The 21,151-nt window shown below is 41.3% G+C and overlaps 2 protein-coding genes across 14 annotated transcripts in view; one reads left to right on the forward strand and one right to left on the reverse strand.

Annotated features, from left to right (window-relative positions):
* The window catches only part of LOC117409482 (calcium/calmodulin-dependent protein kinase type II subunit delta), a 144,490-nt gene that overhangs the window by 79,687 nt on the left and 43,652 nt on the right, over nucleotides 1-21,151 (forward strand). For all 12 annotated transcript variants that reach the window (XM_059002881.1, XM_059002879.1, XM_059002884.1 and 9 more), the window contains exon 4: nucleotides 10,083-10,137. In XM_059002881.1, coding sequence (XP_058858864.1) covers nucleotides 10,083-10,137 — 55 coding nt within the window. The remainder of the gene's footprint in view (nucleotides 1-10,082; nucleotides 10,138-21,151) is intronic.
* LOC131701947 (SCAN domain-containing protein 1-like) lies at nucleotides 11,314-17,244 on the reverse strand. Of its 2 annotated transcripts, none has more exons than XR_009309182.1 (2): nucleotides 15,478-15,720; nucleotides 11,314-11,856 (listed from the first exon to the last, which is right to left on the reverse strand). XR_009309182.1 is itself a non-coding variant. In XM_059002943.1 (2 exons), the coding sequence occupies exons 1-2, from the start codon at nucleotides 16,419-16,421 to the stop codon at nucleotides 11,697-11,699; spliced, it is 672 nt and encodes a 223-aa protein (XP_058858926.1). In that variant the 5' UTR covers nucleotides 16,422-17,244; the 3' UTR covers nucleotides 11,314-11,696. The 2 variants fall into 2 exon arrangements, 1 of the variants encoding a protein (XP_058858926.1); XM_059002943.1 differs by lacking the exon at nucleotides 15,478-15,720 and adding an exon at nucleotides 15,910-17,244.

Here is a 21,151-nt window from a genome sequence, read left to right on the forward strand (position 1 = left end):
ATGCTGCTGTTCATATTTGCCACCTACGCATGAGATGCCAAATAATGATCGAGCAAGTAGTGTGCTTTTAAAAGACTGTAATTAACAGGTAACTAATGGCAGCAATTACTGTGGAGACATGAGACGTGGGTTTTGACAGGGGGGCTGTCCTTATGTGTAAGGCTGTGATTTTGGCACAGTAATTTTTGTACATTTCATGGGCGAGTTGTGGCAAAAAAAACAAGAATTCACGAAAAGGTCACCAAATAATGTACTTTTAGCTATATCAACATACACAAGAGCTTTTAAACAGTACACCAAAACCAGTAATACAAAGACTATTGCTTTTGATTAGTTTAAATGTTACTTAGAGTACAAAACTTATAGTACACTTCAGATCGATATCATTTCTGATCGGTGACGAGGATCTTTTTTTGGAAAGGTGTACAACCTTAACAGATCATCAAACCTTTCACCTGTCATTCTAAAATACTTAAAATATCTCTCACTGTCACATACCTGCATCTCTCCAATTAATGTTTGAAATTCTCCCTTTCGGGTTCTCTGTTGGTTGAGAGGACGGATGCTTTTTGATTTTTTTTTTAAACCTCTTGTATAGGAGGTACAAACTCAGCACATCTACTTAAATGTCCATTTATCCAATTTCGTGAATGCAGTCTGTATTTAAAGTATAAATAGGGTGACCAGATTTTCAAAGCTCAATACCAGAACACATTGTTAAATAATTGAAAAGACTAATTAAACCATTTAAATATAGGCTGTTTTAATGGTTATTTAAATAGCCATCCTCTCACTCTTAGTATTTTATTATTAAGCTAGCTAATTTCAGTACACTCCCAGGTGTATAATTTGTGGGGGGGGGGGGGGGTAATATAAGATCTATAATTAGGGGTCTACATAAATCGTGGAGAATTTACATAGTTTTCCCAGGTAGGTTATGGAATAAAATTAGGGTTTGTGGTTGTTAAGCATGTTGCTAAGCAAATTACGCATTGACTTTCCTTGCGTATTCAGATGGGGCGGGGCAATATTGGATTTCATTTTAATTACCCCGACAATGATTCTAAAAGGACTGACAATGATTCTAAAAGGATGTTGCAAATACAGTATAATCTAAACATTTTGGCTATTTTATATCTCTGAAATTATCCGATTGTCACGGAAATCGCTAGATTTGTAGCTAGTCACTTTTGACAACAATTGTTGCAAAGTCAACCCTTAAAGTCGCTAGATTTAGCGCCAAATTCGCTAAGGCAACACTGTGTACAGTACAGGTCACAGAAAGCCAGTGTAAACATTTTTTTTAAATGTTATTTGTCGAAGGAATTTTTTTTTTTCCCTAAGTGCAATGCACACAGGATGGCAAAGGAATACAAAAAAAGCCTATCTACAGAATGAAGATACGTTGTTTATGATGCTTGCGGTGTGCAGTCGTTCATTTACGTAAGGTTTCTTATTTCGTGATAACCACTCAATAGCCCGATTTCCGCAAAATTGCAAATTAGGTAGACCCCTGTCTATAATACCAGTGATATTTAATGTTCTGCAATGTATATTCTCATTCGAAGAAAGCTGCAATAAGAAAATATTATGGTTCTCGAAAGAGATTTGGTAGACAACTGTTCAAATACAATGTATCCCCGGTCTAACTGTTCTCGTGTCATTAATAAAATATATTTATTTGAAACGTTTTTTCTTTAACCTATGATTAATCTTAGGTTGGTTTAATTACTGATTCATGTGTTTCAGCATACAGTAGTTACTGTTTTGAAATAAAAGACCCCGGCCTACCAAACAGCCTTGGCTGGTTTGTGTTGCATGGGTGGAGCATTGTATCCCACTCAGACCGTTTACTTACTAAGTATCTTGGCATCCCTAAATGGATCAGCCATATTGTCTTTCCTCTTCAAAAAGAAATCCTACAAGTTGCAGTGTTGTCCATGTACTGAATGAACACTGCAGAACAACTGGGTGGGGAAGTTTGTTATTCATTTTACCCCAATAATTAGTTTCTTCAATACCAACTACAATATACAGTACTACATTTGTTTTCCAGTCTGGAAGAAACACAGTTTGGTATAATACAGTATGTCATGGTGACCCATCACAAACTTTAGGCAGATTGACTACATTATTTTAATTCCCCTGAAGCGCTGGATAATCAATGTCCAGAGTAAGAAATGTATTGCGGAAAGTCTAGTGGCAAAGGGGTCACAGTCTCCCTTTTTATGTGTTTGATTCGACAACACAGCCTCTGATGCATCATATCCTACTTACACAAGTCTCCCAGTGGTGAAAGCAGTGAGTCAATTTCAGTACTAAAAATATCTGTTCTATATTTAGCAGCATGTTTGTAGTTTAAATGTATTCAGTTCAGGAAGCAGAATGTTCTGAAGATGTGTGTAATATCAGAAAGGGTATCTTAGATATCTTTAGATAGTCTTTATAAACTCAATCCTAAGGTTTAAAAATTAATTTGTCTTTTTAGCTTCAGTACCATAATGTTTCCTTAAGAATTTTACAATGTAACTCTTGATTTCTAATGTTATATATATGCTTTCTCCCATTGCTTTCCTCACTGGACAGACTTAACCCACCTCTCTTCAGAAACACCGCTTTTATGGGATCTACTCAATTGATCCAAACAGTTTTGGATCCAAATACACCCACCCCTCGTTATATTATCCCTCGCTATACTGCTGATTTGGATATATCGCGGTTGTGGAGTTGGCTCACCATTTTTACAGTCTAACTGTGCATGCCTTAGCTGCACTATACATAGACAGTTTCACTTAGAATTACTGTTTGTTTTATTTTGTACTGCACGTTACAAACTAAAATATACAGAACAATTAAAAAGCATTAATATAGTACTGTTATCATATACACATGCATTGCACAATAACACAAAACAAATTAAATATCTACTTGCTGAAGCGTTTTTTTAAGCAATGCACTAGCAAATGTCACAGGGCAGTGACGTCAGCTGCCTAGCAACAAGCCTCCTATGTAATGGGAATAGATTATTTCAATGCAGCAGTTTGGGCATTTGAGAAAGGAGAGGAAGACTCATGAAATTAATTGAGACTTAAGTTGATGAGAAGCAATTACCCTCCGCAGTATGAATTAAAACGGTGTACTGCTTTTATATGAAATGTGAGAAAAAGCGGGTTGCGTAGAGGATTGGACTGACGCCCCCGATTTAAAATGAGGGCGTGGTTGTACAGTATTTGTTATTAGTTTTTCTATGGGTCTCTCGCTAAATCTCAGCACTCGATATATAGTGGATTTGTATTGGACCTCGACACCCGCGATATATCGAGTGGGTGGTGTACTTGTAATATTTACAGTAAATATTGATTTAAGACCAAATCTTGCATGTTAATTACATTTAAGACAAAAATACACTTGAGACTTGCATACAAGGTTAAAGATGATGCATTTATGTAAACAACAGCAATATAGAGATCTGTCACCTTTTTAGATCAGTTAAATAGAACTCATTTGTCTTTTTAGAAGCAGCCCCAGTAATTGCTTCCCCCCTAAAATTTTGGAATCCCCCCCATTGGCTGCAGCAATCCCCCCAGCACACAAAAATGAAATTCAAGCCCTGAGGATTCTGTGGTACCAAAACCTGAGATTGTAAGCACTTTAAGAAGTGAAAATTAGGTTTTTATGGCTGTGCAGTTAATTTGAAAAGAAGAACATTGTGTGATCAGGGTTAAGGTATTCCCTGGCCCCTAGCAAGCAACAACTTCCAATTATTGAGGCATTGCAATCCTCAAGCAAGGTAGGAGCAGAATTAGAGATTTCCCCTGCGAGTATTACAGAACTCATCCTAACCTAGCCGGTGGCCACAAGACAAGAATCTTCGACATTAAGCTGCACAAGGTGTTCTCGTCCATCTGTCTCCATAAAGAACTGCCACTTAGCTGTAATCCATGAGTAATAATGGAACATATTGATGCTATTCAGGTTGACGATAATGAAGATATAAAGCCTGTTTTTAAAGCCTGATCTCTTTTGCATATATATAGAACACTGTACAGATGCCAACAAACAATTGTTTACTGTAATGCAGTTTGTGGTGCAAAGACTGCAACAGCCATTTACGTTATTTGCAGTTAGCCATAAATCCCAATATGATTTTTAATTATTGGTCTAATCTGCATTTACATTCATTAAAAAAAAAACATGTGATTTAATAACATTAAAGTCAGAAAACAGGGTAAATAATTACATTGTGTTGCAGAAGAACTCACAATCTAAAATTCTTAATTAAAACTTAATTAAATGGACACAATCTTTTTTGCGATATAATTACTAATACCGTCTAATACCGTATGTAAATTACCACAATTGAGGGTTTTAGTTTGGTCTTATTACTTCCACAAAACACAAAAATGCCCCTTAATCTCTGCATCAGATAGTATTGCATAAATAACACCTGCAAATTGCCACTTGCTGCTGAAGATCTATTGAGAGGAACGGTAGTTCATCGCACCAGGTTATCAGTGAAGCACCATTTCACTTTTAATTTGTACTTCCCAACACTCTCAGGTGAAATGTAGAAAAAAAAGTCAATACCTGTGTGGCAGGGCAATTGCCCTGCACAGGTGGGAATTAGTGTTGGTATAATTTATATGCGGAAATTGGGTTATTGTGTCTTTTTGGAGTTGATTTGTGGGATTAAATTATTGTTTACAAACGGGCGCTCGTTTGAGACTTTGCTGCCTGCTGGGTTTGGTTGAGAGGAGGGGCAGTGGATGATTGGCTGTGCCGGTCCTCAATCAGCAGGTGGGCGGGTGTCGTCAGTTTAAAAACATCCGGTGGACAGAGTCACGTTGGCCAAATTAAACAAACGAGGACAATAAAGCAGACTGACATAAAGTTCAAGGTAATTTACCCTTTCCCAGCTACCATAAACTGCAATGACTGTTGTTCAATACTGAAAGTACTGTTCTGTACTCTCTACATATTTTCTTTTCCCATTTGCATTTGTAATATAGTCAGTGACGTACTCTGATGCTTTAATGTAATGTGTTCTTTGGAACAAAACCATAGAGTTTGCTAGATGGAAAATACACACCCCAAAATGAAACTGCAGAGTGTTCCCTGCTGGCACCTAGAAATTAAAAGTATTTTAACCATAAATTATTGTGTTTTTTTCATTACGAGTTAAATGTGACTTTCATTCAGGGTCTTTTTTTTTGGTTTTTTTTTTGGTGTGACTTTCAGGGGCAACTTAAACTCGAGTAAACACGGTATATATATATATATATATATATATATATATATATATATATATATATATATATATATAAATGGTGTTTTTCAGGCACAATAAAAGCGGATCGAACTTGCATGAAAAACACAAGCCAAGTTAGTAGAAACAATGTGCTGCTATGTGTAATGCACATAGGAAGCTTCAGTATGTGTGGTAAAGTGTGGTCTTTTTGCCTGTAACTCAGGAAATTAGTGGGGAGAGAGAAAAAGTACTTTCTAGTGTTGTGGTTAGAACTGGTTTCACCTGTAGCCATTATTCAGACTGCCACCATTTCCATCCCAAGGGAAAACTTTGTGGGAACACAATTAGTATGCTGATCTGTGGAAATTAGATTCCATGGTAGCTACAGTATGCAAATGGCTCCCCTGAATGAACAGATAATGGTAGTGTTCAGATACAAGGTTGTAAAAAATGTTTGCCTCATAGCTTAATGCTGCCATTCTGTTTTAAGCCAGCATGCAAAATATATAAAATAGGCTGTGTACTATGTATTTTTACTAGCAAGATACTAGTGTACAGTATATTTAAAAGCAGAGCCTAGAAATTCAGTTAATACAATACATTATATCTGTTATATGCAAAATTAGGAGTGAGACAGTACAGCAGTCTGTTCAATCCAACCTTTCAGGTGTAAGATGTAATTTGGAACTTTACCAAGTCCAAAAAGAGTTTTACTTTAGTTGCTTTCATTTTTATCACACCTTAAGTTTCAAAATGCATTGACAATGCTGGATTTCTTATCAAATAATACCACCTGTCGGAATAATGTCTTTTCAAAAGATAAAAATAGAAAAAAACTTAACAAGCTTAAAAGGAAATGTACAACATATTCTGAAAAGAGATACATTTTTTATCTCAAACTTTGCACAGGGCTTGCATTCTATTTGCTGAAAAAGACTACAGTACATTGTTATCGAACTTGCATTGTTCTATAAAATGCATACAATAGCCATAAGGTAAATACAAGTACTGTGGCAAATGTGCCAATTTATCTCATAGTAAATATAGAATAATCTTCCCAGAGATAAAAGCAGTTCGCACCAATATAACAAAATCTTTTTTTTTTTTTTTTAAATATTAAAATATATTATTGAAGAGCTAGGCATAGCTGCAAAAGGTGCTTCTACCAAGTACTGACTTAAGGGGCTGAATACTTATGCAACCAGTAAATTTAATTTTGTACATTTTCTTTGCAAGTTTTGCTGACATTTAACCTCCTCATATAACAGTGTTCAGTTTAACCACTACAGCTTTGAAAAAAAAAAGTTAGTTTGAAAAACTGCACACATTATTTGTAATTCAACAAAATGTGACATTATTGGTAGGGGGTGAATACTTCTGCAAACCACTGTATACAGTATATATAACCTGGCAATATGGAACTACAAATACCATACTGGAGTCTCAAATCTTACAAACTGGAGTTTTTTTGGCAGCCTACAGATATAGGGCTTGATTTTGGAAAGGGGTTTCATTTTTGGTGGAAACTGCAAAATCTGCTGAATTTTTCCACCTGTTAATCCGTTTAAAAAAAAAAAAAATACCCTCCTAATTTCTAAAGTGGACCTCCATTGCATCGGCCAGCGGATCGCATTTCATGCATCATTTCCTGTGGCTCATAAGAGCTTTAACTAAATAAATAATGAGCATTTCAACAGTGTAATCCGCAAGAAAACATTGTTCAGGTTCAAATGCAAACATATATATTTTATATTTTGTATTCTTCTTCTTACTATTTTTATATGTAGGCTACACTGTTAAGAAAATCTGTACAATTGCGGGACAATGCAGCAGTGTAATTTTAACAGATTGTTTGTTGTAAATGTAAAATTGTTATTAAACATAATTAACATATATAATACACTGGCAAAAGTACTGACATTTACCAATACAAATGTATGTGTGCATATAAAAATGGTCATTGCCGTTCATTACTTTGGGAGCCAGAAGCAATATCGCTATCCACGTTAATAATTACAATAAAGTTACAGTATTTTGTTCAAATTAAAAGGTACAGCTACATCAGGAAGCAATATTTGTCTATGTACAAGATATTTAGGTTGTTAACTGCAATATTTAAAATGAAAAGTGAGATCATCTCACTTTTCTTGTTCAAGTAATGCTTGGTTATTTAGATGCACCAAGAACCAAAAAGTTACATTTTACCTTATCCACTAAATAAAAACATAAAGAATATGTAGAAAGACTACATACACATATATACATTTCATATAGGGTCCGAGCATTCCAAAGCTGTTCCATAACTTCATAGGCTAAAAATAAATCATGCATATTAAAGTGATTTCATTTAGTTATCTCTCTCTCTCTCTCTCTCTCTCTTTCTCTCTCTCTCTCTCCCTCCCTCTCTCTCTCTCGACCCTTGTCTGAAACGCTTACCGATTTCAAGTGGTTGGGTTTTTCTACCCCTTATATTGGCTACATAGTTTTGTTTAGAGATACATTATTCCAGTTTATTAGAAAGCCGACTTCGTTGCTGTCTCAGCTTTAGTACATTCACTGAAGGTTCAGCTGTATGCTTAAAATCAGATGATACAGTGGGATAAGTGAAAATGGTTTACATTTGTTAATAGTTACTAATTCATTCAGCTAGAAGTCAACGAAAACATACTTGTCTGCTTAATTTAATATTCTTGGTTTGTAAAAAAAAAAAAAATCAGTACTATCATGTAGGCTACTTACGTTTGACATGTGCATTTGTGTCAGTATATAAAACAAGAAGCATATGGGAAAGAAAAAAAAGTTTTTTGCTTCACAATGAACTTACAACAAAGTTTGCAGATGGCATTCATAAGCACCTGTTTGACCTGTTTAGTTTGACTGACTGTGTTAAAAAGAACTGTTTTTATATATCTGCAGCTTAATTTATTGGAAGTGTACCCAAACTGGAATGGCAGCATTGTTTTATATCCAACAGAGCGTTTTGCTGCTTTAATTTAAAGACGTGATTAGCCTTCATATCTGACATTTGTATTGCTTTACCACAATCTTCTTAGGGTCAAGTCATTTTTGTTTAAACTGAGTGCTTTCTACATTATTACACTACAAACGAATGTGCTAGAGGAAAGTGTCCCTCTTTGTGTACTACAGTATAGTGTAATATCACCTAGCTCTATTATAAAAGCCAAAAGCATTCAAACTAATCTCATTCAAACCAACAATAAACTAATGGCAGTTAATGTAAATAAACAACATCCTTAATTTGAATCAGTTATGTAAGCAACATTAAGAAATATAGGTGATTCTGTATTGGTTTAGATAAAAGCCTACACCCCTTCTCTCAGCTAATTTATTAATAGTAAGATTACATGTCATTGTTCTATTTACACATCCCTCCGCTGAGCAAACAGCACTGACAGCCATGCCAAGCCTGCTGCCTTCATTCCCACCTTGTTTCTTTTAACATTGTGTGATGTGTTTTATTGATGGGATTGAAACTCTAGTTCAGTTGCTATACTATTTACCAGTATAAGAGCAGACACATCTCTTACACTTTAAGGTCTACATTTGTACTGCAACTTTCATGGGGCCAGTTTTTTTTTAGCAAAACAACAACATATCGTTGGTGCAAGATCAGAATTATTACTGCAATAAACTGCTTACATAATTGTATTTGCTTGGAATTTACCCATCACTTTAATCACTTGGTTACTGTGATTACAATACTCGGTTACAATATATATATATATATATATTGTTTTTGAGTAATTCTTGAAATGTGCTCCAATGTCAGTGCTACCAGCACTGTTGATGCACTCAGTTAGAGGTTCTGCCACAAGTGCAGCACAGTATCTGTACAAAGTGATCTGTGAGTCTCATTTAGCTTTTTCATGCAGTGAGTTACGTTGTGTTAAACCAGTGTTCTTTTATCACTACTAACATGACTAACAGATCTCTGTGGGTTTAACATAGTGCTGATAGCCTGGGTTGGTAAAAGTCTTCTTGTGATGGCTGCATGAGTTATTTGTTTGGACTTGTATGAGTGGTTATTTCAGTTGAAACTTACTGGGTGATTCAGTTCCCCAGAATAACAACATCATTTTGTAGCAATATTTTATGTGGATGATCTGAAATTTTGTTAAAAAAAATGATAGATCCTGGATCAGGCAGGAGAGTTATTTAAAGGAACTACACAATAAATGGCACCAGGAAAACAAAGGATGAAAGGGAGCTATCTGTACTGTTGCTCTCCAGTGTATAAACACAAAGCCTGCAATGCTGCAAATATCCTTACAAAGTGTACGCAGAGGCATTGCGCTGTACTAAGTTACAAAATGTCTGTGTTCAAAACCCTGCATTAAATGTACAGTACTTTAGTATAATGGATCTTAAAAATGATGGGTAACAAATGTCCATTCAAGTAAGTGTAGTAAAGACTAATCAGTTTGCAAATACAAGGGTCTGTTCAATTAATATAAACAGCTGTAAATTGGAATACTGTCATCACTTAAACCATTTAAATATGAACATTTTTTATTCTTTGCTGACACAAATGAAGAGACTAATATGTAGTGTTGGATGTTTGATTTTCATAACCTTAGAGTCCTTATTAATCATTTATACAATTGAATAGACCCCAGAATGTTAAATTTGATTTCATTTTTCCCTTAAGGTATTTGTTGTCATTACATTGTGTGGCCCTCTGATGGCAAAACCATATTATGATGCATGATACTTAAAATGTTTTCTTGTTAAAAGAAGAAAATGCTTATATTTGGTGGGTTGGGTTGGTTGTAGGTGTCTGTGCTGTTTTTAATCAGCATCTCTCTTTCCACAGTGAGACTCCATGACAGCATATCAGAAGAGGGGTATCATTACCTAGTCTTTGATTTGTAAGTAAACATGTTTGTATTTATTTCCATAAGCGTACAGTATGGACTTTCATCCCTTATTTTCTGCCTTCAAGGTCCTGCTTGCACCACTGTAATCCAGTTTTCCACACCAGCATGTCCTTTCTGCTGGGCTGCTACAGTACAATCTGTTCTAGTCATGAAAATGCAAATTCACAAATGTTGTTTTTACATTAAAATGTTTCTTGGAAAATACTGCTCATAAAAGAACTTTACTGCACTCAGGCACTTCACCCCAGAGAGAGAGAGATTTAATTTAGAAAACACCTGTATAAAACTGCTTATGGAAGCAATGCTTTTTGGCAAGCATTGCAACACTGGCCCTGTGGCTTCTGTGTGTCATCTCTCTGTGATCCAGTAGCTTGAAATCCTCTGGGAGACCTGCAAGTTGCACTGAGTGTACTCCGTTTCCAGATGTGGATTGCAAAGGGATTGGTCTTGGCATTCTATACAGTGGTGGAGGGAGGGAGGAAGGGGGGTGGGTAGAACTACCTTCCAGAAAGCTGTCAAAAAGATGCAAGACTGCACTGATTCAGCGTGGCACCTGCGAGGTGTTTCAATTGGGTTAAAGTCATCTGACCATTTTTCACTGTTCACAGACTCCTTTTAGTTCTCTATCAAAGTCAGAGCTTGGATGCAGCATATACATAATACACATTATATCACAAGCTGAGTTTTCTTTCCACTAGCTTTCATTGGGATTCCATATCTATGTATGCTCCATATATGCAGGACACTTTTTAATTTGCAGCTTAACATAGCAATATGACTGTCAAGCTCGGAGTGAAAGCCAAATGTTCACACTGTACAGTATCTTTCATTGTCATGTATTAAAAAACAGGACTTTAAAAAAGGAGAGTAAAGCTGTTGTCATATAATACCTCCCTTTACTCAGTGTGCCATATAGTCATTGCAATACTAACACAACAGATAATCCACTAACATAACAAATGCATCAGTCATGCAAGGAACAGCTTATTTTCACAAAATTCTGTGTTACATAATATTGCAACAATGGATAATAAATCAGAAGAAGTACAAACAAACAAACAGTGTATTGTTTTCTTTTTAAATAGTGATTTAAGTTCCTAACTATGCATTTCTACAAGGCTATATAAAACACATTCTTACCACTTTTGACTTAAGGTGTTTGTGGGAGGGTGCGGGTATTCACTGACACGGGAGACAGAAATGGTAGTTGACAACACCACACAGGTGCTCAGTTTTATTATTTTCTTTTGGTACTCTGGTGAGGTGTACCGATTTCGTTGAGCCCGTAGAGGGCGCTTGTGGTCCGTGGTCTGGCTACCAGCTATGGTATCCAGAACCAACGGGGAATACCACGGCAGGGTACTCAGCTGCAGTCCCGCACTCGCAGGTGCTCACAAATTATAACAAACGAAAAAGGCAAAAAGAAACAGGGAAAATAAAGCACAGTAAGGAAAAACTACAAAATAAATGTGCTGCACTTCGCAGCGTGAATCTCCCCAGTCGCCGCTACCCGTACGACCCGGGACTCCGTCCTACACTCTGCTGTCTCACTATAACAAATACTGGGGCTGCCCAATGATCCCGCACTTTCCCCTTTCTTTCTTTAAAATTATTTTCTTTGATTTTCTTTCCGGGCGTTTGTTATCCTCCCGTCTGTTGGTAGGCAAAGCGAGACCGCCTTGCTCGCTGTTCCAGTTTAAAGGGGCAGATCTGAGGAAACAACAGAGTGTTACTTTATAGGTTAGCAATCCCATTAAAGTCCGCCTCCCAGCCACTCAGAGAGGGGAAAAGCACACACCCCCTCTTCCCCACCTCTCCGTGTCACCGCCATGACTGGCAGGCAGACCCAACGGGACTGCCGCCCCCTTCCTGCAGCATCGCGCATGCGTCAGACGGCCAGTCCAGGTCTCTCCCTGTTACATATCCTCCCCCCCAGAATGGCACCACCGGTCCATTCGAAATCCTACACCCCCATGCCTTCCCGAGAGAAAAAATCAGCATTTAGATGGAGCTTACCTGCTCGGTGGACAACCCTGAAGGCATAGGGCTGCAGGGCCAAGTACCACCGCGTGATTCTGGCATTGTTATTTTTCATCCGGTGAAGCCATGCCAAGGGGGCATGATCTGTCACCAGGGTGAAGTGTCGCCCCAGGAGGTAGTACCGGAGTGACTCGACTGCCCATTTTACCGCGAGACACTCCTTCTCGATGGTACTATAGTTCTTTTCACGGGGAAGGAGCTTCCTGCTGATATACAGGACCGGGTGCTCGCTTCCCCGCACCTCCTGAGACAACACTGCCCCGAGACCTGTCTCTGACGCATCCGTCTGCAGGGTGAACCTCTTGCTGAAATCAGGACTGCATAGCACTGGCTTGCTACACAGCCTTCGCTTCAGAGCGAGAAAGGCCCTCTGGCACGGCTCCGTCCACTGAACCGTATTTGGGGCAGCCTTCCGGGTGAGGTCTGTCAAGGGAGCAGCGAGCGTGGCAAAGTTCGGAATGAACTTCCTGTAATAGCCCGCTAGTCCCAAGAAAGAGCGCACCTGGGTTTTGGTCGTAGGGACCGGCCAGTCAGCCAAGGCTTTCACCTTAGCAATCAGCGGTCTGATCTGGCCGCCCCCTACTCGATACCCCAAATACTCCGACTCACTCTTCCCAATGGCACATTTCTTTGGGTTAGCAGTGAGCCCAGCCTCCCGCAAGGATTGCAATACCGCCGCTACCTTACACAGATGACTCGGCCAATCCTCACTGTGGATAACCACGTCATCTATGTAAGCAGCGGCGTACTGCTGATGGGGCCGCAAAATGCGATCCATCATCCGCTGAAAAGTGGCTGGTGCTCCGTGCAACCCAAAGGGCATGGTCCTAAATTGGTATAACCCGAAGGGAGTCGAAAACGCCGTCCTCTCTCTGGATTCCGGGGTCAGGGGTATCTGCCAGTACCCCTTCGTTAAATCCAGTGTCGTCATAAAATGAGCCGTGCCTAGACGCTCCAGCAATTCATCTACCCGGGGCATAGGATAAGCGTCAAACCTCGATTTTTCATTAACTCGCCTAAAGTCAATACAAAATCGTGTGGACCCGTCCGGCTTATCCACTAAAACAATCGGACTGTTCCAGTCACTTTGGGACTCCTCTATTACCCCCAGTCTGAGCATTTCGTCAATTTCCGTTTTTATTACCTGTCTCTTGCGCTCAGGTATGCGGTACGGCCTCTGGCGAACTAGCGCCCCCGGCTCAGTCTCAATGTGATGGTGGGCTACTCGAGTCCGGCCCGGGACGGGAGAAAACACATCAGGAAATTCCGTCACAAGGGCCCGAGCCTGACATTTCTGTGTTGGTGTCAGATTTTCTGCAATCTGTACCGACCCTGTTTTCGCCACCACAGAAAGATCAGGTCCCAGGTCTGTGACGTCATCTGCCTGCGCCACTACCAATGCCTCCGGTTGCAGCCAGGGCTTCAAGAGGTTTATATGATAAATGTGTTTCTCTCTCCGTCGCTCCGGCTGGCAGATCTCATAGTCCACCTTCCCAACCCGGCGTGTAACCTCAAAGGGTCCTTGCCACTTAGCCAGAAGTTTCGACTCAGAACTGGGTAATAATAGAAGTACTTTATCCCCCGGCTGAAATGTGCGCAACCGGGCTCCTCGGTTGTATTGCGTCTCCTGTCTGTGCTGAGCCTGCTGCAAATTGTCATGCGCCCATTTTCCCACAGACTCAAGACGTTTGCGCAGGTCCAACACATACCGGACTGTATTAGTCGAATTGTCCTGCTGTTCCTCCCACATCTCTCGGACCAGATCGAGCACACCCCGGGGTCTTCGCCCATACAGCAGCTCGAATGGCGAAAAACCCGTGGAAGCCTGGGGTACCTCTCTGATCGCAAAGAGAAGGGGAGGAATCAGCTGGTCCCAGTAACGCACATCACTATTAATAAATCTGCGCAACATGTTCTTAAGGGTTTTATTAAAACGCTCCACAAGACCATCGGTCTGAGGATGAAACACCGAGGTCCTAATGGTCTTAATCCCCAAAAGTTTACATGTTCCGCGGATTAGTCGGGACATAAAGTTGGTGCCTTGGTCGGTTAGTATTTCTTTGGGAATCCCTACTCGGGAAAAGACCTTCACAAGCTCGTTGGCAACAGATTTGGCTGAGGCAGAGCGAAGGGGAATGGCCTCGGGATAACGCGTGGCGTAATCCAGAATGACCAATAGGTGTGTGTATCCCGCCGCACTCTTCTCCAGCGGCCCAACCAAATCCATTCCAATACGCTCAAACGGAGCTTCCACTAGGGGCAACGGCACCAGTGGGGCTCGTGGGACGGCTCTAGGACTAGCCTTCTGACACTCCCCACAACGTTCGCAAAAACGTCTGACGTCACCATCCAGCCCCATCCAGTAGAACCGTGACACAAGCCTTGCTTTAGTCTTATCCCTACCCAGATGACCAGACAAAGGAATAGCGTGAGCCAGCCGCAGTAAATCCTCCTTAAAGGGATGAGGAATCAGCAACTGGTGACGCACTTCCCCGGTCTGGGGCAATTTGTCAACACGGTACAGGAGGTCTCGAGCGATTTCAAAGTGAGGGTACGTGGCGGCGCGCCTGGGCTCGACCACCCGACCATTAACCACCGCTGCTTGGTCAAAGAGCCTGCCCAGCACGTCGTCACGCCCTTGCTCGAGTCGGAAGTCACGGGAACGAGCTAAAAAATCAGCTCCCATGGCTTCCAGCTCGGGATCAGGTCGGTCCTGAGCGGAGGCAGCCGAACCAGACCCCTGCGCTGGCTCCGCGGTCTCCCCCCCAGACTCTTCACCAATCGCCCCCACCTGAAACTTCTCAAGCCCCTTCCACTGCCAGCCCTCATTCTTAGCAGCCCGGCGCTCCCGTTTAGTTTTACGGGGTTTAAATTTATGACAAAACCACTCCGGGTCGCGAAAGGGAAAGATCTCTCCAATTACTTCCTCTTTCTTAGCCAATAGGGAGGACGGGGCCGTCAGGGCAGCCAACCAACTTTTGAATTGCCCACAGTCCCGTCCCAGAACTACCGGGACCGGCAATCGAGGGCACAACCCCACCTGCACCTGTGTCATCTGCTGGCCAATTTTCATCGTTATGCTAACCTTAGGATAAGAGCGTACATCCCCATGAATACATTTAATATGCACCCGACCCAATATTTGTTTATGCCCCGGTGAGATTAGGCTATCCTGTATTAGGGACTGACCACACCCTGAATCCAGGAGCGCCTGGGTTTGTGTACCATCCACGGTTACAGGAATAACAAAACCCGTCTGCTGGAGTGACTGAGGTAATTGAACATGCTTACCTGGTCGGCTGAGGTCACATTCCATCACGGGGCAGTCCCGCGCGATGTGGCCCACCTCCCTGCACGTCCAACACCTTGGTGGGCTGGTTTCTCGTCCCGGAGCTTCAACAAGGGGTGGAAACACTGGAGCCATCAAAGGGGCTCGACGGTAAGGTGGCCGCGCGAGACCCCGGTCCGACACCGCGGCAGCCCGTGGGTAACCCCACCCTGCCCCAGTTCCCGGGCCGGGAGCTCCCGCCGACACCCCCCCGTCCAAATACCTGTCTACCCCTTCCCCCCAGTCCCTTCGCCTTCTCCGGGGCCAGTGGAGGGGGTGATACAGCAATTGTACTCCTTCCAGGCAGTCTTGCTGGCGTTGGCTCTGCTGCCTGGTACTGTTCCGCCAACTCGACCGCCCGATCTAGAGTGGCAGGTGCCTGCCGTTGCACCCACAGCCGAGGTGCCGGTGCCAAGCACTCCAGGAAGCGCTCCACCACGATCACCTCCACTATCCTGGCTTTGGTACTCGCGTCGGGGTTCAGCCAGCCCATGGCGTAATCCTTTAAACGATGCGCGATCGTTCTGGGATGCTCCTCTGCGGAGAACCGTTCCTCCCGGAACTTTCGCCGGTACCCCTCTGGGGTAGCCCCCACGCGGTTAAGGATGGCCGCTTTCAGCGCGGGGTAGTCCATCATCCTCTCAGGGGATAGCGTTCTCGCTGCTGCCTGTGCCTCTCCCGTCAGCTGGGGCAAGAGGTAGCTGGCCCATTGTGCCTGAGCCCACCCGGCCGAGGTCGCCATGGCCTCAAACACCTCCAGGTAGGCTTCGGGTTTATCCTCGGCTGTCATCTTTGTGGGTCTCTGTAACCTGGGGTCAGGACCTGCCGGTCGAGCAGCCCCCTGCACCGCAGCAGTTAGGGTCTGGCGCAGGAGGTCCATCATGGCCGCAAATTGGACGGCATCCATTCCTTCTCCTTTGGTGGGTGCACTGCTTTGTTTGGGCAGTGCCAGTGAATCCCACTTCTGACACCACGTGTGGGAGGGTGCGGGTATTCACTGACACGGGAGACAGAAATGGTAGTTGACAACACCACACAGGTGCTCAGTTTTATTATTTTCTTTTGGTACTCTGGTGAGGTGTACCGATTTCGTTGAGCCCGTAGAGGGCGCTTGTGGTCCGTGGTCTGGCTACCAGCTATGGTATCCAGAACCAACGGGGAATACCACGGCAGGGTACTCAGCTGCAGTCCCGCACTCGCAGGTGCTCACAAATTATAACAAACGAAAAAGGCAAAAAGAAACAGGGAAAATAAAGCACAGTAAGGAAAAACTACAAAATAAATGTGCTGCACTTCGCAGCGTGAATCTCCCCAGTCGCCGCTACCCGTACGACCCGGGACTCCGTCCTACACTCTGCTGTCTCACTATAACAAATACTGGGGCTGCCCAATGATCCCGCACTTTCCCCTTTCTTTCTTTAAAATTATTTTCTTTGATTTTCTTTCCGGGCGTTTGTTATCCTCCCGTCTGTTGGTAGGCAAAGCGAGACCGCCTTGCTCGCTGTTCCAGTTTAAAGGGGCAGATCTGAGGAAACAACAGAGTGTTACTTTATAGGTTAGCAATCCCATTAAAGTCCGCCTCCCAGCCACTCAGAGAGGGGAAAAGCACACACCCCCTCTTCCCCACCTCTCCGTGTCACCGCCATGACTGGCAGGCAGACCCAACGGGACTGCCGCCCCCTTCCTGCAGCATCGCGCATGCGTCAGACGGCCAGTCCAGGTCTCTCCCTGTTACAGTGTTGCTTATATGTTTTAGTACTCAGCACCTCATGTGCACCTGAGAAATGATTTGATAAACACCTGTGACAGGGTAGCGTCACGGCCCAGCTATTAACCGACAGGAAGAGAGACTCGGAACACAGAAGCTGCAGTGAAGCGCTATCGCTCACGTTGAATTCATAAATACAAACACTAAACAAAACACATTAACAAAAAAAAAAAAAAGGTACAAGGGCCAAAACAAAAGGTCTACACAAAAACTCACGAACAATTCAGGACAGAACGGCACCACACGACACCACACCACAACACCCCTTTTATACACCTCTTGCTGGAGCCTCATTAACCATTAATCATTCCATTATAACCCCAGCCACATTCCCATGTGTTTTTTCCACACACACACACACACACACACACACACACACCTTATACCAGCAGGGTTTCTGCCCTGCCACAACATCACATTTGCAAAGATTTAGAAACTCCTTGAAACAAATATGCCTGTTCTTGACTGCTGACTTAATTATGACTGCAGTATAGTCATGTAACCTTTTTCATTACAATAATAACCCATTATGAGGCATTTATTTTCAATTTTAGCTTTTGGTTAATTTATTTTGTATGGTACTGATACTGTAAATTATTACATTTGAGGCTGTATTTTGGCAACTGCCCTCCATAAACGGAATCCTCTACTCTCCATCTGCACATCTCCTCTAAGTACCTATATCAGTTTACCAATATATTTGGTCAAAATACAACTATTCTATAAAGCTTATAGCAGCTGCATGAAAATATAGCATGTGCATTGTCACAAGTGGATTCTATTGTAAAAGCCCATGTGCCTTTGAGAACCTTTTTTGTTTGCTAGATTACCATAGTAATGCTATTATTGTGCTTAAAACACATGCAATGGATTTTTGAATGAAAGAAAATGCCAGTCACTGTGTCAAGCATCATAAATGACTATGAGCTGATAAAGTACATTACTATTGTACTATTGGTAGTGTAGAGTATCTCAGTCTTGCCCCCTGCTGTAGCTTTCATGTATTCCCCAGTTTAGCTTGTTTAATGAACATCTGAATTTGAGTTTGAAAGCACATGTTTTGAAATAGTTGTTTAATGACTCCCAATGTGTTGCATAAATTCACCCCACACTTACTATATGAAGTCTTACTGGCTCCTTGCCTGCTGATACACTAAATATTTAATGCATGAAGACATGAAACAACATAGTTGTCAATTATGAAGAAATATTTCAGGTTCATAGAAGTCCAGGAACCAGAATCCGCAGGTGATTCTAGTCTAATCTTCTTTCTTAAGGTTTAGTTGTCTATGGCATTTACATTAATCAGACATTGTGGCATTTACATTAAGCAGACTATGGGTGGTTGTGCGTTTACGAAACCTGCCTGAAGTCTTGGTTAAATAATGAGATTGAGAGAGACAGAACTAGAGATAAGAAGAATGTATTTCTGATTCATTTTCTTGTTTAGAAAAGTGATCTAAACCTTCACCTTTCTGTTAAAGAGCAAATGCTTGCAAAATTATTATCCTGTGCCATCACACTGACATGAAGAACATCATTTAATTCTACTCAAGTTTACATATTGGGCTCTATTTAAATTTCTAAGCAATCCCATGGGGTTTAGTAACAAGTTCTCACTGACATCACACAAGAGATTCCCGGTGCAGACAAGCTCTGCAGTGAACTGTACTTAAGGGTTAACTTAGAATGTGGCAGTAAATCCATAAAATACCCAACACTCTAAGCAGTAGTAGTTTTTACTTGGTGAGCCAGTGGGGACCTCTATTTTACTGAAGCACAATTACCCATTTACAATACAATTTACATAATTTGACTTACTGAAAGAAGTTAGATTAATCATTTTAATAATGTAGAAGGATTCTTAAATAATTACCGACTATTAACAAACGTACCATTTTTCACTGCAAAAAGATATATACAGTATGTATGCATGTCACAGATGGTGTGAGGGGTGCGTGTGGGTGGTACCATCAGACCAGGAAATCAAACCAAATAGAACGTATGGGCTAAACTGAACGAAGTAGCGCTCAGCTTTTTATTAAACAAAAATAAAGAAACAGTTTAAACAAAATGCACAAAGAAAAGGGCTCTCTGGCCAATGTAAAACAAAACATAAGCTATAAATACACTTTTATAATTAACGAGTATCTTGTTCGCTGGTTGGTAGCATTCACTCTTACTCTCTTAAATTCTCTTTTGCTCTGAGCCCGGAGTGGGTCTTTTATACTGTGGCTGGAGCCTTAATTACCCATTAAACAATTACCTTATTAAGGCTCCAGCCACATTCCCACAAGCTACTCAGGATGGGGATTCAACCCTATCCACGCCAACTACATTTTGAGGTAATAAATAACATTTTACACTTTAAAACAATAAATAACAATGACAGACGGCTTTCGTCTGTCCGCACACAAACACATAATAATAATAATAATAATAATAATAATAATAATAATAATAATAATAATAATAATAATAATAATAATTATACATACATAAAATACACACAAGGGGTGGGCACCCCATCACAATGCATTATGAATACAAAATAGGGTGCCTATTTGGTGTGGATGGTAAGTACTGTAACAGGAATACAGGGCAGAAGTTTGTGTTTAACCTCTGTAGCAGGGCTGGGGCCATGCACAAAAGGAGGGGGCTTCTGTAATTGTTTATTGTAAATGTGAGTGTTGTGATTGTGTATATGAACGGTATTCGTTTTAATGGGGAACCTGACACTGTGTGTAGCAGCCTGCCTGCAGTGTTTCGTTGTGGGAATGAGCAGCATGTGTGTTAACCAGCTGCAAGCTCCTAATCAACAGGTAGAATTGGTGCAATAGAGTGCCAGGAATAAAAGGGTCCCGATTTACATGGGTTTATTTGATAGTTTTTGTACAGTTTTTATTTTGCCTTTTATATGCCGTGCCGTATGTCCCCGGTGAGCTACCGTTGCTGGTAGCATCACATGGGGTTCCTATCTGTACTATATATGTAAATGAAACCTGTGCATAAGCGGGGGCGTGCCAATCCTAAACTTCTAGTCTCTGTCTCCTGTCAATCAAGCAGTGAACACGCATCCAAGTCATCCATCATCATCATTTTCAATCACTCATTCAGTCACGTGTGGCGAGTCCCGTTACACCCTCTGTAGCAGGGCAGTAGAAAAGCCCTGCACATATAAAAGGGGGCCGGGCAGAACCCTGCATGTAAATGAAATGTATTGTAAATATTGTATTGTGGTGAAATGTATTTAAAAGAATGGTTTGTGGGTTTATTTCAAATAGAAATGTATGGTTGGTTTGTTTGTTTAGTCGTGTTTGTTATTGTTTTGTGGGGTTTTAAATAGAATATTTACAATACATTTCATTTCCATGCAGGGCTTCACCTGGCCCCCTTTTATATGTGCGGGGCTTTTCTACCGCCCTGCTACACCGTCCTATACATTTAATATTCTCTACATTCTGTGGGGGGTTTAAGACAGGTTCTACATTTTAATGTATCATTGATTCTTACTTTACAGTCTTTTTAATACTGTGTACTTATCAGTTCAGTGCACACCATTATTATTTGAAATAATACAGTACCCTTGCAGGTCCATGTGACAGAATACAGACCTTTCAATGCACTATTTCACATCCTTTCCTAGAACGAGTTTAGTTCTTCCTTTTAGTGTAGGTCTGTCATTGCTCAACCGGAGGCTCTTAAATCCATTATATAAATCAATTTTTCTAAAACCTACTTAAACCTGTTTGGCTTTACATTATAGATCGGCTAATAAAATGGTGAGTTAATTGTATCATTAACTTTTCCCAGGAGGTGGATAGCAGACAGGAATTTATAACACATAATTTTTATTGTAATAACTTAAT

Source organism: Acipenser ruthenus, chromosome 2, assembly GCF_902713425.1.
Source record: "Acipenser ruthenus chromosome 2, fAciRut3.2 maternal haplotype, whole genome shotgun sequence".
Taxonomy (NCBI): domain Eukaryota; kingdom Metazoa; phylum Chordata; class Actinopteri; order Acipenseriformes; family Acipenseridae; genus Acipenser; species Acipenser ruthenus.

Bases quoted from the DNA above. Each gene is read 5' to 3' on its own strand.
- LOC131701947 (XM_059002943.1), bottom strand. From the start codon at position 16,421: ATGGATGCCGTCCAATTTGCGGCCATGATGGACCTCCTGCGCCAGACC. The intron at 11,857-15,909 runs GTGGGTGCAACG...TTGTTTCCTCAG, and splicing joins TTGGCACCGGCACCTCGGCT to ATCTGCCCCTTTAAACTGGA.